The 17368-nt window shown below is 40.8% G+C and overlaps 2 protein-coding genes across 4 annotated transcripts in view; both read left to right on the top strand.

The window, feature by feature from the left end:
* The first annotated feature begins 6036 nt into the window (after window positions 1-6036).
* On the top strand, window positions 6037-9266 carry LOC133024842 (dynein axonemal light chain 4). 2 transcript variants are annotated; one of them, XM_061092008.1, is made up of 4 exons: window positions 6037-6103; window positions 6600-6676; window positions 7995-8078; window positions 8209-9266. In XM_061092008.1, the coding sequence occupies exons 2-4, from the start codon at window positions 6608-6610 to the stop codon at window positions 8371-8373; spliced, it is 318 nt and encodes a 105-aa protein (XP_060947991.1). In that variant the 5' UTR covers window positions 6037-6103; window positions 6600-6607; the 3' UTR covers window positions 8374-9266. The 2 variants fall into 2 exon arrangements, with proteins under 2 accessions (XP_060947991.1, XP_060947999.1); XM_061092016.1 differs by lacking the exon at window positions 6037-6103 and adding an exon at window positions 6234-6283.
* A 7906-nt stretch (window positions 9267-17172) lies between these two features.
* The window catches only part of LOC133023765 (extracellular serine/threonine protein kinase FAM20C-like), a 38088-nt gene continuing 37892 nt past the window's right edge, over window positions 17173-17368 (top strand). For both annotated transcript variants that reach the window (XM_061090847.1, XM_061090838.1), the window contains exon 1: window positions 17173-17262. The gene's annotated coding sequence lies outside the window, so the exon portion shown is untranslated. The remainder of the gene's footprint in view (window positions 17263-17368) is intronic.

The raw sequence follows: 17368 nt of genomic DNA, 5'->3' as shown, positions 1-17368 counted from the left end.
TAGAAATGTCAGTGTCCGTGAACCGCCACTCCCCCCCCCATGCTCTCTGAAGCACACAGAAGTCTGTTGGTAAATCACATCCTGACAGAACACATGACCCACCGTGAGGATTTTCTCCATGATGACCATTTTGTACTGTACGTCGAACTCTGTATAAAAGACCAGCATGAAGTATTTGTGTTTATTTAACTTCGGAGCGGTACAGAGACGGGAGCAGGCGTCTGTCACCACCGAACAAACTGGAAAACCCACAAACCAAATCAATAAATAGATTTGAAACAGCACATGTGATGCATCTGATTCCCACTTCGTCTTCTCCTTAATCCTGAAGCTGCTGAAATGTACGTGACTGAGACATTTTACATTTCTTGTTTCTAAAGCATCTAATGGCACATTTGCATAACGTGGGATGGAAAGTTGCAATGGATTTCATCAGGTTGATTTATTGTCGAATAATAACATTAATAACAATATTATATGTCTTATTTTTGACAGTTATACAGTTAAGAATTAAATAAAACATAGTAGAGACCATAGGTTGGAAGCAAACACACCAGGATACGTTTAGCTTCATCCAGCAAAATATATATTTACCTATGCTGTGATGCTGAAATCTCCCATTTTTGAGATTATTCCTAATCTTCAGTTCTCTGTAGTTCGATGCAAATTCAAAATGGTCATCATAGGAGTCGTGATGCAAGAGGGTTGAGGGTTTGAATCTTAAAATCCTGTCAGTTTTACCTCCACACATCAGCCTGTACGATTACAACACACAGACACTGAGTTGTAAAGTGCCTGCCTGGGCTCTGATGCTCGAAAAGTTTCAATGTTTGCTTCTTCTTTGTCTTCTCTTTCTTCTCTTTCTTCTCCTTCTCTCTCTCTGTCTATCTGTCACTTTCTCTCTCTCTCATGCTTTTGGTCGTTGAAAGCTGTGACAGTGTTGCACTCGTCCTTATTTGCATCTTCATGGATCTTCTACGATATTGTGAAATAGATGGAATAAAATAATAAAAAATGGTTATGACAACATCTCCAGACTCGTAGATCAATATATGTTTACTTGTGTGTTTGTGTGTGTGTTTGTGTGATCACCTTTATCTCTTTACATGGTCACAATAAGAAAAAACCAAGTCCCCATAATGTGATGTCACCCCTAGGTCGCCCATAATTGTATGTGTGAGTGTGTGTGTTTGTGTGTGTGTATAAGTTGGTTGTGAACAGTTTATTGTGACAGATATTTACACACCTCAGTTCATTTGTGTTGGTCCTCAAGCTACTGCCCTTTATGACCCTAACACACACACACACACACACACAAATCCTTTTTCCCTGAAATGAGACTAGATCAGCTGCGTATTTGCTGTTTGCCTGTGTGTGTGTGTGTGTTTGTTTGTGTGTGTGTGTGTATGTGTGTGTGTGTGTGTATGCGTGTGTTAATATGTATGACAGTGAGGCAATTATTCATCAGAGAAACACGTCTCTTCATGTAGACATGATAGGTTACTCATAGATTTAAACAAAGCTCTGATTCGTGGCCACTGATCTTCCCACACACAACATCTCCTGGCGTTGGGCCTCGGCTGAACTGGGATCTGATGTGTAACCTCCCAGTGGTAACATCTCATTTTACTGGTCTCACTTTGGCTCAGCTTCCTGTCTTTCCCTCCGGCCGCCACACGTCACAGCTATGACCAAAGGACCATGACTCAACTCCTTATGGTTTTAAATCCCTAAAACTGCTCATAAAAGCCAAACCACCATTTTCACTGCTGCTGCTAATGAGCAATACCAAAACCTGATATGTTGAAGTACGTCTCTCACGACATTTATTATATTGTAGTATATATATATATATATATATACTATATATATGAACCATATGAATATTCACCATACAAATATTCACCCACTTGTTTGTTGCACGTGTTTAGATGATCAGCTGATCCATCCTGCTAACGTTTGTCCTGCTGTTTTTAAACCGGACTCTGAAAACAACAGGAGGTTTAAGTGCAATTCTGGATTTTTGAGCGTTTTATAATCAGAAGTGAAGAGTAAAGTTACTAGAGCCCAAATGAACTTCTCATTTACTAACTGCTCTGGATCAAAAGTATGTGGCCACTTGTGGATTTCTTATCTTCCTCATATGAAGTTACAACACTGATGTTTCCTCCATCTGTGTGGGGAAGGTTTAAGAAGAGACACAGCTCTGAATATAATGACAATTTGTATTGTCATTATATTTATAAATATGTTTACATCTCTTAATTTTAGGCACCAGATTTCACACACTTATGGATATGAACTCTCTAAAATTGCCAAATTATTTTGTTATCAAGATCCTTGAAAAACCCTGGATCCACCACCTGATCCAGATCCGCTCCAGACACACACCACATCTGTCCAGAGGTTTCTGTGTAACAATCCAAAACCAGTAAGCACACAAACACTTCTAATGAAGACATAACTCTTGGTAGGAACTAATTATAAAGTCAGTGTGTCGACCTTTCAGAGATTTCTTCCCTCTCAGCTTTTTTAATGATGATGAATCTCTGCTCCGACTCAGTTGATCTCTGTCACAGCTTGTTAGCAGAGTCACATGGGGTCCCCCCCCCCCGCCCCCCTCCCTCTCCCTCTTCCTCTGCTGCTGAATTATAGATACACAGTAATTACCTCTCTCCAGCCGTTATGGAAACTCCTGGTCTGACCCTGCTCTCTGTCGCACGTCGGCACCAACACGACAACTCACATGTTGAATTTACAGCAACACTCCCCCCCCCCCACGTGCTCTGCTGCAGAGACGCTGGAGTCTCGATCTTCCTCGTGACTACAGATGATTTGAATTCTCTCTGCAGTGCATCGCTCCAGCGCTGATCGCTCTTCTCCACTCCAGCAATCGGATCACACCCTCCACATCCCACTCTGTGATTTCACCGTCGATCAGTCCTTCACCTTGAACTGCCTCAGAACCTGTCTTCCATTATTCCCCCTCTTTCTTCATCATTAAGTGAGGCAGCTTGTTGATGTGTTTATTGAACACTCGGCCTCATCTCATCATTTAACCACAATGTTGTTATTCAACATTTTCCCTTCACAGTGTACATGTTGCCTGCAGGTATTTATACCACCACCTCCTCCACCTCTCCTTTATCCCTCTCTCTTCACCTGTTGGCATCTTATTCACTCCTCCTTGTGTGAACAACAACTCCATCTCCTCCTCTCCTCGTGTTTTGACACTTGTATTCCAGCTGCCTACCGGCCCTCTGGCACTTCTCTCTGCCACGACTCACCTGGGTATTTAATGTTCCCTCTCTCTCTCACCTCTAAGTGTATTTTTGAGATGTTTCACACTTGATCCAAGGAGAGTGCACACAGTGGCATGCAGGAGCCCGATTTAAATGATGAACGCCACCAAAAGCATGAATATAGAAGTACTTGAATACAAACAGCATATTGTTGAGCACAGAGAAATAAAACACATACTTGAACTATACATGTGCACAGTTCAGTAACCTGACAGTGAAGTTATCATTATGTGCAATCATACAAAACCAACACTTATAAAATACATGATTAAACATTAAAATGAAGCACACATTTATTCCAGGAGTTATTCCGTTCCTTCATTTTGAAATCCTCTGTTCTCCTCCACATCAGGAACATCATTTATATTTTAGACGAGCGATTAAAATTGATTTTATTCTGTCATGAAAGTGTTTCAATCCAAAAGGAAGAATTAGAAACCACGAATATAAGGGTCAGGGTTAGTATCTAGAATCACAAAAAAAAGATAATTAAATTAAAGGTAGATCATTTTATTTAATAATTCTATAGCCTACTGCCTTACTGCACTTATTATAGATTTACAGTTAACTGCTTTTGGACAAGGTAAGATAAGATAAGATCCTATTTAAAACTATTTCAATGTAATCCAATATGTATTGTAGGGAAAAGAAACCCTTACAGAAATTGTCGCCATGACCGTTCAGAGGCTCCATAGTTGTTAATAGTTACAATTAATCTGAACCAAACAAACACTGCTGAGAAAAAGAAGCAGATCTGAACTTGTGATTAAGACGAGAAGCGACAGACGGAATAAAGGAGAGAAAAAGAATCATGTGATCTGTCTGTGAACTGTGTGTCTGCCTCTCCAGGGATTGATCGACAATCCTCTCTAATCCCCAGGACAGTCGTTGTTTCAGACACCAAATGAATCCAGATGTTCATGAGCTGGTGTTTCAGGCTCTAAAAGCACAACCCAGGTTTACGCAACCGTCACACTCTGAGAGAATCTGGGACTCACTTTCACAGCTTTGTGGGGTTTTATTTGTGTGTCTGTGTGTGTGTGTGTGTGTGTGTAGACGATTCTGGGTCAGGACTCTCCACCTGGGGATTCCACCCAGATGCTTCCAGCTGAATGTGGGACAGAGACAGTGAGAGGATGGAAACACAGTCTGTTCCACAGTCGTGTTATTTCAGTACAAATAGTTAGGATAAAAAGATAATAGAACGAAACAGACAAATACAAATATAAGAAACCATAAGTTCATATACATAACATGGTATCATGATTATTATGATGATTGAATGAAATTAATATATATATTAATTGTATTTTTAGGCAGATTAGTGTCAACAATGTGAAACAGACAATTACTGACATTTTAATAATATAACATTATTTAAATTTTGCTTCACCCTGCAATAATATGATATGAGATGAGATAGGATGAGGTAAACAACAATTAAATACACAATGAACAGAAAAAATGTAATAAAATAAGAATACAGACAATATCTACATATTATATACACCATGATATTATTTGTAGAGAAATGTGCCATTATGGTGTAAAAATGATGTTAAATTACATTACATGTATACTCTGAGATGATGGATCGTGACTGTGATGGCTCTTCAATTCATTTGTCTTTTCTGTTCCTTTCATCTCTATCAGATATGTATATGTATATATATACAGCCGGTAAAACCAGTATTGAAGACGTCACCATTTTTCTCAGTAAATATATTTCTAAAGGTGCTGTTGACATGACATGTTCACCAGATGTCGGTAACAACCCAAGTTATCCATACATACAAAGAAAACCAAACAAATTAGTTCAGGAATTAAGTTATGTGTAATAAAATGGAATGACACAGGGAACTTTAAACAGTGTGGCATGAAATGTAGCTGCCTCCAAACAGTGTGGCAACAGTGGCAGCTGCTTTTAACAGTGGGCATCAAGGGCAGCTGCCTCCAAACAGTGTGACATCAAAGGCAGCTGCCTCCAAACCATGTGGCAACAGTGGCAGTTGCCTTTAAACAGTGTGACATCAAAGGCAGCTGCCTCCAAACAGTGTGGCAACAGTGGCAGCTGCCTTTAAACAGTGTGGCAAGAAAAGTAGCTGCCTCCAAACAGTGTGACAACAGTGGCAGCTGCCTTTAAACAGTGTGTCAAGAAAAGTAGCTGCCTCCAAACAGTGTGGCAACAGTGGCAGTTGCCTTTAACAGTGATGCAAGAAAAGTAGCTGCCTCCAAACAATGTGGCAACAGTGGCAGCTGCTTTTAAACAGTGGGCATCAAGGGCAGCTGCCTTCAAACAGTGTGACATCAAAGGCAGCTGCCTCCAAACAGTGTGGCAACAGTGGCAGTTGCCTTTAACAATGATGCAAGAAAAGTAGCTGCCTCCAAACAGTGTGGCAACAGTGGCAGCTGCCTTTAAACAGTGTGGCATGAAAAGTAGCTGCCTCCAAACAGTGTGGCAACAGTGGCAGCTGCCTTTAAACAGTGTGACATCAAAGGCAGCTGCCTCCAAACAGTGTGGCAACAGTGGCAGTTGCCTTTAACAGTGATGCAAGAAAAGTAGCTGCCTCCAAACAGTGTGGCAACAGTGGCAGCTGCTTTTAAACAGTGGGCATCAAGGGCAACCGCCTAAACAGTATTTCCTCAAAGGCAGCTGCTTTCTAACAGTGTGACATCAAAGGCAGCTGCCTCCACACAGTGTGGCATCCAGGGAAGCTGCCTTCACCTAGCAGCGGTTTCTGTTGACACCGGAAGTGCCTCTACGAACTAGCGCTGCCACATCGGATCTTGCCCTAACTGTCGTAAGTAGCTCTGCGTCCGTATCAACTCTCACAATCACCGACGGACACGAAGCAGCAGCTCGTCGGTGATTCTCGGGTTAACACGTGTTTTAAAAATGCTGAAAAAAACACCGACCGGTGTCTGTTTGCTATCGAGCTAGCTGGGTTAGCTAGCTCCCAGGACCGGTGAAGCTAGTCCGGGTTACTAACGGGATGGAGCCCGGTGGAGTTTAACGCGGGTTAGGATCTATAACCAACATCTGTCCGTTATCTGTGTGTGGTTTAAACCCTAACACGTGTTTGTTTTCTGAGGGAATCTGCGGGGAGACGCTGGTGTTAGCATCTCAGCAGCTAGCTGTTACTTAGCAACGGCTAAGTGTTGTCAGCTAACTTAGCCTCAGCTGCAGATGTGTACTTTGGTAATAAGTCCCCCTGAAACAGCTGGTTCATGTGTGTGTGTGTTAACATGTATGTGTTTAACTTGTGTGTGTTTAACGTGTGCATTGTGTGTTTGCAGGGGTCGGGATGGCTGCGACAGCCGAGGGGAAGAAAGATGAGGACTACAAGAGACTGCACAGCTTCCCTCTCATCAGGGTAGGACATGGGACACAGGACGTGGGACACAGGACACAACATGGGACACAACATGGGACACAGGACACAACATGGGACATGAGACACAGGACATGGGACACAGGACACAACATGGGAGCAGCTCATTCTGCAAACACAGCAACAGCAGGACGTTTCCATTGTTTTAGTTCCTCTCCCCAGACTCTACAGATATACAAAATACACCTCAGCAAATTAAGTATTAATTTTCGAAGACAGATGCATCCATTTAATGACTCGTGTGCTTTCCGGTGTCGATATTACAGCTTGGTTTTGTGTTTGCATGTGTGGTGCAAGAAGTTTTCATAACCTGCAGTGCGTTGAGCTCTCTCCACCACCGTGGAATCTGGTTTTATTGCCAATAAGATTGCTCTAAGGGTGCATTTGTCTTAAATTACCCAGAGACACAAACTAGGACCTTGTGTGTAGACTCTTCAGTCATCAAACATACGACGCTTCTGACGCTTCAATCCATCAAGCTACAGATCTTGTACAGTGGCTCAGAGGACTCGACACACTGCAATTTAAGAAAACTTGTAATATATGACAACACAACCAAATCCCCACAACAGAAGTTATTTCCAGGGGCTCACTAAGAAGTAATGAACAAGGATGAGTCACTAAACCTGACAATTCTAGTTCCATAATTAAGCGATAAATAAGATGACATCCTGTTGGCATGATGACATCTTAACTCTGTCTTTTTCAGTTCAACATGTATCGTCTTTATTGGAGAGTTGTTAATCTGAAAAAGCTCAGATTGAGGAAGCATCATTTTTTATTAATGTAATGAAAACTCTATTGGTCTCTGTGCCAGTGAGACACATTAATACATCATAAGGACATCAAACATATAAGCTTCTACATGTATGTTATCGGATTGGATCCTCTGAAACACGTTCATAGTCATGGTTGTTCATATGAAAGATGGATGTTAGTCATGTGGTTAAATTAAATAAAGATGAGTTGAACTTGTGTTTGCAAAATTCAGAAAAAACACATTTAACTTTAACCTTGTATTTTTTGATGTTATAAACATCTTAAGTCAGCAGATAAGTTGAATGCTTGTTGGCCCATAGTACATCAGAATCAGAATCAGAATTATTTTTATTGCCATGTATATTTGCATATATTGGAAATTGCCATGGTGTGGTTGGTGCACTGTACATAAAAACAAAACAACAATATATACAGTAAGACAATATATACAGTAAGAAACATGTGGTAGAATATAGAGATTCATAAAGGGACAATATATTTAAAACTAAATGTAGACTCTTACAAATTGTGTTGTTCTCAGCACACGGACATGCCCGAGGAAATGAGGGTGGAGACCATGGAGCTTTGTGTTACAGCCTGTGAAAAGTACGCCACCAACAATGAGGTGAGTGTGTGTTCTGTGTCTGATGCTTATCTGGTAGCATTGTCATGACTTTTCTATGGTAACGGGCTCTGAAGGATATCAAGTCACACTCTGGCTTGACTCTTCACCACAACCTCCTCTTCTTCTCCAGAGTGCAGCGAAGATGATCAAGGAGTCGATGGACAAGAAGTTCGGCAGCTCGTGGCACGTGGTGATCGGAGAAGGCTTCGGCTTCGAGGTCACCCACGAGGTGAAGAGCCTGCTCTACATGTTCTTCGGAGGCAGCCTGGCCGTGTGCGTGTGGAAGTGCTCGTAGCACCTCCTCTCTCTCTCCCTCACCTCCACCCTCACCTCCCCACCTCCACACCTCCCCATGCCGTGGCTTACTGGGCTATAGGAATAAACACCAGCTACCAACCAGATGCTGGTTAACATTTGTGTTGTGGCAGGTCCGTTTGTCCACACGACCAGCCACTCTGGCAGATAATAAACCGCCACTTCAAGATCTCGCCCAGGGAAAATACTTGAAAGGGAGTTTCTGAGAGCAGAAGTCACTTTGGCATTAACACAGCTTCCTGCCTTGTGTGTCACTTTTCTTTCTTTTTTTTATTTCCGTGGTTCTAAACATTTGTGTGTGTGTGTGTGCAAGGTCAACTTTTACAAACAATACAGCCAGGGTCTCCAAAGTCCTTTACCCTCATTCCTCTTCAGGGAGCTTGTGTGTGTGTGCGAGTGTGTTTATATGTTGGTGTGTGCTGGACACACACAGTTTTTTGAAGCAACACTTCATGTTCACCTCCCTCAGCAGTTTTGTGCAACACTAAACTGACCGTTTGCACTCGTTTCTCTCTCCTTCTCTCTGTCTCTCTCGCTCTCTCTCTCTCTCTCTCTCTCAAGCCGTGCAAGTCTTTTAATAAAATTCTTAATATTTTTTATGTGTACATAGTTTGATGCGACTTGACAAACTTCTTTTTAAAGACCAGTGGCATCTTCTTACGACTGAGCGGCTCCGAGCCGAACCCACAGGAAACCCGATCCACCTTTTCTCCCTGTAAAGCTGTTTGTAATAATCCTGAACAATATCACCGCGCCGAGTGATACAAGCAATGTGATTGTTTTCATGGTGATGCCAGTGTGTTAATGATCCAGCACAACGGACCATTATGTGTGGACTGACCTGATTGTACAATAAACTCTGAAATGTGATGAAATAGGAACTTGGATTGTCGCCTGTTTTCTTCACAACATTTTTATTTCATTTAATTTCTGGCGGGATGTTTTTGTGCAGATTTATCAGAAGCAAATTGTAATTTTTACGACGCCTGTGGTGAGGAGATAATAGCTGAGGAAGTAGAAGGGGATTTATTGTAAGTAGAGACCAAATTAGAACGTGTATAAGGCAAATCATTTCTTTTTCATAACAGCGAATGCAGTTACAGCGTCGTTAGTGACTGCTCCTCCACTGCCAAGAGTCAAATTACACATTTGTTTAAAGTAGCAATACATTTGGGATTTTTTTTGGCTGGGTTTAGAAAAAAGTATCAAAGTACGTGCGTCACACAGAGGAGTAATATGCCAGCAACTGCTTTTACAATACTTTATAAAACTAAGAAATCCACAGAGGAGGATGGTTCCAAAAATACCCTAAAAAGAAAAAAGGTAAACGATGGAGTTTCAGGGACTTGTCACAAAGAATGATGGAAAATTACCTGAGACAGTTTTTCCCTGAGTAACCTGGAGAAACTCTTGTTGAAAAGATGATGATTTACCGTTTTAAAATATAACTTCCCTCTAAAGGCAGTTGAAATATTTTGGAAAGGAAGTTGCTCAAAGTGTCAGATTTTCTTAAACGTCTCAGCAGAGTTTGTGATTGACACCAGGATCCAAACTGTTCTGTGGTGTCACTGAGAGAGTTCATCTAATTCACTTAAAGTGCTGCTCTAACTCAGGTTATATCAGCAGGTAATAGGCCACTTATGTCCATGCAGGAGTTTTATCTTCACGTAAATTAAACATCTTGTGCAAGTTTTAATTTAACATTGATTTAATTAAAGATAAAATGAGAAAAGAAAGAGACTCATCAGCTTTACTTGAGGTTCAAGGTAATTTCCACTCGGTCCTTGTTGCACTAGAGTTCGACTGATCTACTGGACATGAAGAGTAAAACTCAGTTTATGTGAATATTATGCAGGATTTGCAAATACAAGTGCGTAACTAGGCAACTTCACACGAGACACATAAGCTGTGAAACTTATAATAGAGTAGACACACTTTTAGAAAACGTGCACAGAAACCTTATGTTAAGTGTATAATTAAATCAGTTTGTAGATTGAAGTGGCAAAAAGAAAAAAGGGACACTGCTTAAGATAATGTTTTATAACTGCAGTGTTTCTTTTGCACTATGAGGGTGCAGAGGGCATTTTGACCCAGTGGTGGGGGGGGGGGGCACCATTGTTGACAGATGAGCTAAATCTGGCAACTTCATCCTGAACATTTGAATCCACAAACACTCTGACCCCAGATCAGGTCAGTCTGCTCTCTGGCTCTGTGTCGAGTTCATGCAGGAAACTGAATGTAGACTTCACCTGATGGTTCAGGCCCAGATAATAATAATAATTGAGATCAGCAATTATACAAATACATATTCTGAATTTGTTGAATCTTACATTTAATAACAGATCAAGCCTCGATCCAGAGCTGCTGCACAATATGAATTCTTGCCTGTTTTGTTTTTGTGAAGTTGGCCAAAAGGGAAAAGGAACCATTTATAAAAACAAATCAGAATAAAGCAAATAAAGCACAATTACTTAAATTCTGCGACTCGGTCCTGGAGAAAGGTAGAAGCTCAATGACGTTATCGATGAGAATAAATCCAGAACTCGTTAAGAGACGTAGGGATTGCTTGTCAGTCTCAGCTGTCAATCATGCCCCCCCCCAATCAAATAACTAATTAAAACCTAACTTTCCCGTAAAGATAAACACTTGAACATAAATCAGTGTGATGAGAACCACCCAAAATAACAAAAACCTTTGACAATCATTTATGTAACATGCTCTTTGACTTTTAACTTTGGTCCATGTCCCATCTACTAACATGGAGGAATATACCACACCATATAGAGTCTATTATGGTAATTATTTGAGATCTCTTTTCAAGGACGCTGCTGTGTCACTTCCAAGATTCAAGATTCAAGATTCAAGATTCAAGATTCAAGATTCAAGATTCAAGATTCAAGATTCAAGATTTTATTGTCAAATGCACAGAGATAACATGAAGCAGTCACTGTCAATGAAATACTTGGGTCACAGGCTCTCTTTAAGCAATGCTCAGTAATTTCAACCAAAAAAATAAAATAAAAATAGAAATAGTATAAAATAGAATAAAATAGAATAAAATAGAATAAAATAGAATAACATAGAATATCAAAAATGTAAAATAGAAAATAAATATATATATCTAAATATATATATATCATCTTTGGCATTTCTCCATCCCGCCCTTTGATATCCTCTCTTTTAATGGCTGAAATTAATTGGACCCATGCCTCCAGATTTCCTCGTCCTCCTGCAAATCTAATCGACCGATGCTTCTCACCCAGATTCCCCGGGTTGGACGATTTCACCTAATCGGAGTCGTCACATTCTGCAGTTATCTCAGCGCCTCTCTGATTAATCCGGTGGCTTTAGTGTCAGTAAACATGGTTCCACCCTGTGATGCATCTCATTCATTATTCACCCCAGACGCTCTTTATATATATATCTCTATCTCTCCCCCCCCTCTCGCCAGGACTCCTCAGTGCTGTTAAAAATTCATACAAAGAGCCACAGAGGCACTAAAGCTGCTGCTGGTCGACTCTGTCCCCCCCCCCCGTGCACAGGAAGGAGCCTCGTTATCCCGCTGTCGAGTCGGGCATCTCCAGACAAGGGGGAGAGTTACGTGATGGAGATGATGATGATGATGATGCTGTGGACAAGGGGGGGGGATCAGTGCAGAGCAGTGAGGGGAGTCATGAGGATCCAGGGCCTGAGGCCGGGGGTCTGCCACAGGGTGGAAGAAGAAACTTTTCGAGGCTGATACACGCCCACACTGAGTCTGGTTCACTAAGTTTCTTCTTCTTGTTTTTAAGGTCTTGAACTTATGCAAAGTGCCTCGAGATAAAGTGTGTTATGTGAATTGAACTGAATTGAATTAAATGCAGGCGATGCAACCATGGCAGCTGAGAAGGTCATGCCTGGTGTTCGTGTCGAAGAAACATTAGGAGTTGGAATATTTCTCCAAATCCAGAAATCCATGGACTTGGCACTTGTCATGTTGAATTTGGTGCGATTTGGAAATGTGATACACTTGATATCAATAAAGTTGGAATAAAGAGGAGACCAGTGCTCTGTAGTTGCAGGGTTTGGATTCACAAACCAAGCAAACAGCCAATTCCAAACAGGCTGTTTAGAACGGATTATTTTTCAAAACTTTGATTACAGATTAAACAAAGGAGGGAAGAGTTTACATTTTATTTTAAAATATGTATACTTTCTTAATTCAAGCTCTATATATTTGTCTGCATTTGTGTTTTTTAAAAGGTATATAAACCATTTCTTGGTTATATATCGGTATCACAAGTGGAAGTCGGCTTTGGCCACAAAAAATCTATGGAAACTTCTCAGTACAGATTTGTCCGGTGATACCAGATGCTCTTAATATTAACTATTCTCAATCCCAAATAAATAATAATAAATAAAATAATATTCCTTCTTAAAATGCAATGTAAGCATGCTACATTTTTGTAATTAATAAAGATACAGAAATCATAATAAAACAGTTGATTCAGTAAACACGACCTTCCTCAGGTTTCTACAGGCGCTTTGTCTGGTTATTAATTGAAGCATTGAAGTTGAAACCCGACTGTGTGCTCTCAACATGTGAGTCTCCAGGTTTGGAAAAGCTCGCTGCTGTATCTTAGCAACCTCCTCACCTCCTGCGATGACGGGTGGAGGGTGAGAGCATCTCTGACTGTGTGTGTGTGTGTGTGTGTGTGTGTGTGTGTGTGTGTGTGTGTGTGTGTGTGTGTGTGTGTGTGTGTGTGTGTGTGTACAGGAGGTAAAAGAAAATGAAAGAACCTGCAGGTGGTTGTAAAATGTGACTGACAGCTCTCGGAATTCGATGGCTGGTAAAGAAGAGGGAGACTTATTAAAGTTCAGAGGCTGAAGATTCGCTTAAGGACACAGAGAGTTAGAGAGAAGGGGGGGGGGGCGTATCGGGCAGCCACCAGTTAGAGACGGAGGGCGACAGAGGACAACGCCAGTCGGCTCTTTATTTAATTGAGAAATGAGAAACACTATTCAATATTGATGAGTGTGCGCTGCATTCCATCGTCTCCAGACTGAAATAAAAGAGGAAGCTTAAGTGTGCTGTGGGAAAATAGAACGAGAAGAAAGAGGCGCAGGAGATAAAAGAAGAACATTGTGTTTGGAGGAAGTCTAAGACGTCTTGTTTATAATGCATCAGTGAGGAGCAGATTAGAGAAAAACTAAGACGAGTATAAAAGGAGGCAAAGGCCCAGAAGACATGGAGCTGAGGGTTGGTTTGTCTGATTTAATCTGACAAACAACTGAAGAGATCCTCAAGACAACATTCAGAGAGTCGAGAAGGAACAATTGCATCTTTTAACAGATCACAGAATGAGCACCTGGAAGATCATTTTAAATATGAGCCAGTTCCACCGGCTGCAAGGCTGAGCCAGGCTGCATCCACGGTCAAATTAAAATAAAGGCCAATAATATCAAGCTCTTAATTATTTCTAATTAAACAAGTCGAAGCTGCATCGTCGGCATAAAGCAAATCATCGCAGCAGAAATCCCTCTGTGCACCAAGAAAACAACATCGCACCACGAATCAGGACTAATTCACAACCCTGTGATCTATGAATTGAGATGTGGACAAGTACAAGTGAAATCTCAGAAATGTCGTAACCCCTTGTTGCCTGAATTAATTTCCAATTATATAAAAAAAATATTATTTGTGTTTTTGGCTGTCATACAGATGCTAAATTAAGTGGAGATTTCAATATAGCATAAACAATAGATATAAAATTAAGGTATGAGGCAAATTAGCGACATTAGGCATAATGGGGCATAACCGTAATTTAACAAATTTTCCGGTCTCTGGTATGTAGATTATTATATTGATGCTGCTTTTGCTTGAAATTGAATAACAACAGATGTTTCTGTACAATCATTGCTGTTCCATCATCACAGTATTTCAAATACAGCTTTATACCTCAAAATAACTTTGCTGCACAGTACCAAGGGGCTAGTATGTATTTTCCACTCCGACCACTAGATGGCGGCAGAGTGCTTCCAATAACTTCATGGTATGTGTAGAATTTGCACCATCAGGCGTTAGTGGGATAAAAAGACCGGGATGGGGTTTGAGGCGAATTCGCGACATTCGTCTACCAGGGGTTAAATTAACGTACTTTACCTAAACTACTTCGTTGCTTCATCTCAGGCTAATATGCCTTTATTTAATGTGTTTATCGTAGTTACTTTTTTTCCTGTCTGGATCCTTCTCAGGCCAACATTTCCCAGGATCCATTGCACTTCTTGTTTTTGAAAGAGCTAGTTGTGAGAAGTGCAGAGACCAAAATGTTTGATTCTTACAATTCTAAAGGAGAGAATTTGTGTCCTTATCTGTGAATCCACTCCTCAGATCCACTGAGCCCTGAGCTCTCCTCCACTTGTTCATTCTCTCTAGTCACTGGTCGATAGAGACTAATCCCCACAGATAATAATCACAGCTCCCTCATGCAATGATTTAATCCTGTTAACCCTCCAGCAACACTCAGTCCCACTGTGGATTTCATAATGTCCACGGAAAAAAAACACATTTCTTCTGCTCCACTTGCATTCTGCTGTTTTCCAAAACGTACATGTTTTATAAGTGCTGATGAATAAGGAATGAACCTGAGCACCTGAACCCAGGAGAGAGCTCACTGTGAATCTGTTTCCTCTCATCAGATCAGATACCTGTGTGGGACATTTTATCTTCTTTAAGAAAGCTGATTGTCTTTGCGTCACATTAACAGTCACACAGGTACGACACATGTCTTTTTGTTCACCTCTCTCAGACGTTTCTCCTGAATAGACCTGTGTGAGCAACTTTACACAACACGTAGAAACGCACACAGACTTTGAAGAGCCGCACTTCTAATAAAGTGTGTGTCCTGCGGGAGGCGGCGGGAGGCCTGAATCAAAGTCTCAGTGCAAACTCACACTCAGAATATGAAACATGTGTCTCGCCCACCGCCTGGTTATTAAAAGCCGGCTTCATCAGATCCTCTGACACGAGACTCAGAATCACCGGCTGTGATTCAGGCCACAGGAGCTGGAGCCTGATGGTGTTTCCAACAGCAACAGTTGGTGGAAGTGGATTTGTTTTCTCACTGCTTCACACACGCTGCAGATTTAATGCCAACAGAATGACACTGAGTAGAACACGTTACCAACATGCCAACAGGTCCCTTACATTCAATCAAAATGCATTCGATTATTCACACTCACAGATATCAGAATCAGAAGGTATTTATTGCCAAGTAGGTTTACACCTACCTGGAATTTGCTCTGGTTATTGGTGCATACAATGAACATAGAAACATAAAAACACAATAAATACAACACACATAAGAAAAGCAATAAAAAACAATATAAATGTACTCACTATTTTCTTCTTATTTACTCACTTTTTCTAATATTTATACAAAGTGACATTTATTTAGACATAAACATATCTATAAAAGAATATATAAAAGATAAAAGATATAACAAGTGAAGTAAAAAGTGAAATTCAAAATGCAAAACAGTATTTTATTAGTGTTCTAAATATTACAGATTAATTATTCTGTTGTAAAAGGGTGAAAATGTCAAAAATCTCCATTTAACTCACAATTTTCAAGAAAGTTATAAATTATCTTGGACCTGCCTCTTCGAGTGAACAGTAATTTTTCCCTCCATGTCCCATCCTTCCACTTATGGTACCAGGATATTTGTTTTTGTAGATTTTGCAGGATCTTGCAGACAAAGCAAACAAAACACTGAAGGGTGAAAACACAACCACTCTGGCTGTGTTAACAAACCGAAGGGCAACAGACGATATCAACAAGCTGAGGTCTGTAGACAGCAGGAGACGTCCAGGAAGAGAACAGTCCAACAACATTAATACAGATTATTACTATTATTTGTATTGTAAAGTGTAGTATAAATGCAATTATCATCTTTGTTCATCAAAATGAAATCCCTGTTCTTTTATGTAGGACATACATACAATCAATATATTTATTGTAGTTGTCGTTTTTACTGTCTGGATCCTTCTCAGGCCAACATATCCCAGGATTCATTGCACTCCTTGTTTTTGAAAGAGATAGTTTTGGGAAGAGCCGAGACCTAAATGTTTGATTCTTACGATTCTAAAAGACAGAATGTATGTGTCCTTATCTGTGAAAGTCCACTCCTCAGATCTTTATAATTTTAGATTTGGCCGCCATCAAAACATAAGATGAACTTAAGCCTAACATTGAAATGTTAATTTATAAGATGCATCTCGCAATGTTAAAGAAAGTGGGGGAAAAATCCTGGATCCCAAATTGAATGGGTTAGTTTTCAGCCCTTCCTTCCACCAGAGAAGTTTGAAACAGCCTAAACTCTGAAGTTACTTCGCTCTGTATGGGCCAGTAAACCAAACTCCATAAGAAGATCCTTCAGGAACCCAGGTACGTTTCTTCAAGGAAGCTTTTTTAACTTTCTAACGGTTTCTCCAGTGACCTCCTCTCTAAATCAAGCTGTTTAAGCTTCCTCATCCCCAGAGTTCCTTGAGGTTCTCCTAATTCTAGGTTCTACCCCGAGACCAGGCTCTAATTGAAATGACCAGACACATTGTGATACCTCTTCTGTTCTTTCCACATCAAATGGAGATTCTAACCCTCAACCTCTAGATCAGCTGGCAGAAAGAGAGCGACTGTAGCAGAGAACACATATTGATCCAGATCACTGTGACCTGGCTGCTCTCCAGCCCTGAGCCTGGTGGCCGACCCACAGAGCGGTTCACACACCTGGCTGAAGGCTGTGGGGACACTGGGCAGAGTTTGATTCCACTGGGAAGCAGGAGCACCCGTCGTGTGAAGGGAAGCACCTCGAAAAGGAAGGAAGACGAGTTGTAAGTTGCTTTTCTTCTGGTGTTTTTCTCGAGACCTTGTCTGTGAACTTCAGTAAATCGAAATCCTCATGAGAATCGACTTTTACACGAGTGTTGAAAGCTTCCT

The sequence above is a fragment of the Limanda limanda genome, chromosome 2, assembly GCF_963576545.1.
Source record: "Limanda limanda chromosome 2, fLimLim1.1, whole genome shotgun sequence".
In the NCBI taxonomy this organism is placed as follows: Eukaryota; Metazoa; Chordata; class Actinopteri; order Pleuronectiformes; family Pleuronectidae; genus Limanda; species Limanda limanda.
Note: the sequence above shows the minus strand (reverse complement) of the source record. Positions and strands in the feature narration are given on the sequence as shown.

Coding starts and splice junctions, on each gene's coding strand:
- LOC133024842 (XM_061092008.1), top strand. CDS start 6,608: ATGGCTGCGACAGCCGAGGGGAAGAAAGATGAGGACTACAAGAGACTG. Junction 6,677..7,994: donor ACAGCTTCCCTCTCATCAGG/GTAGGACATGGG, acceptor TGTTGTTCTCAG/CACACGGACATGCCCGAGGA. Junction 8,079..8,208: donor AGTACGCCACCAACAATGAG/GTGAGTGTGTGT, acceptor CTTCTTCTCCAG/AGTGCAGCGAAGATGATCAA.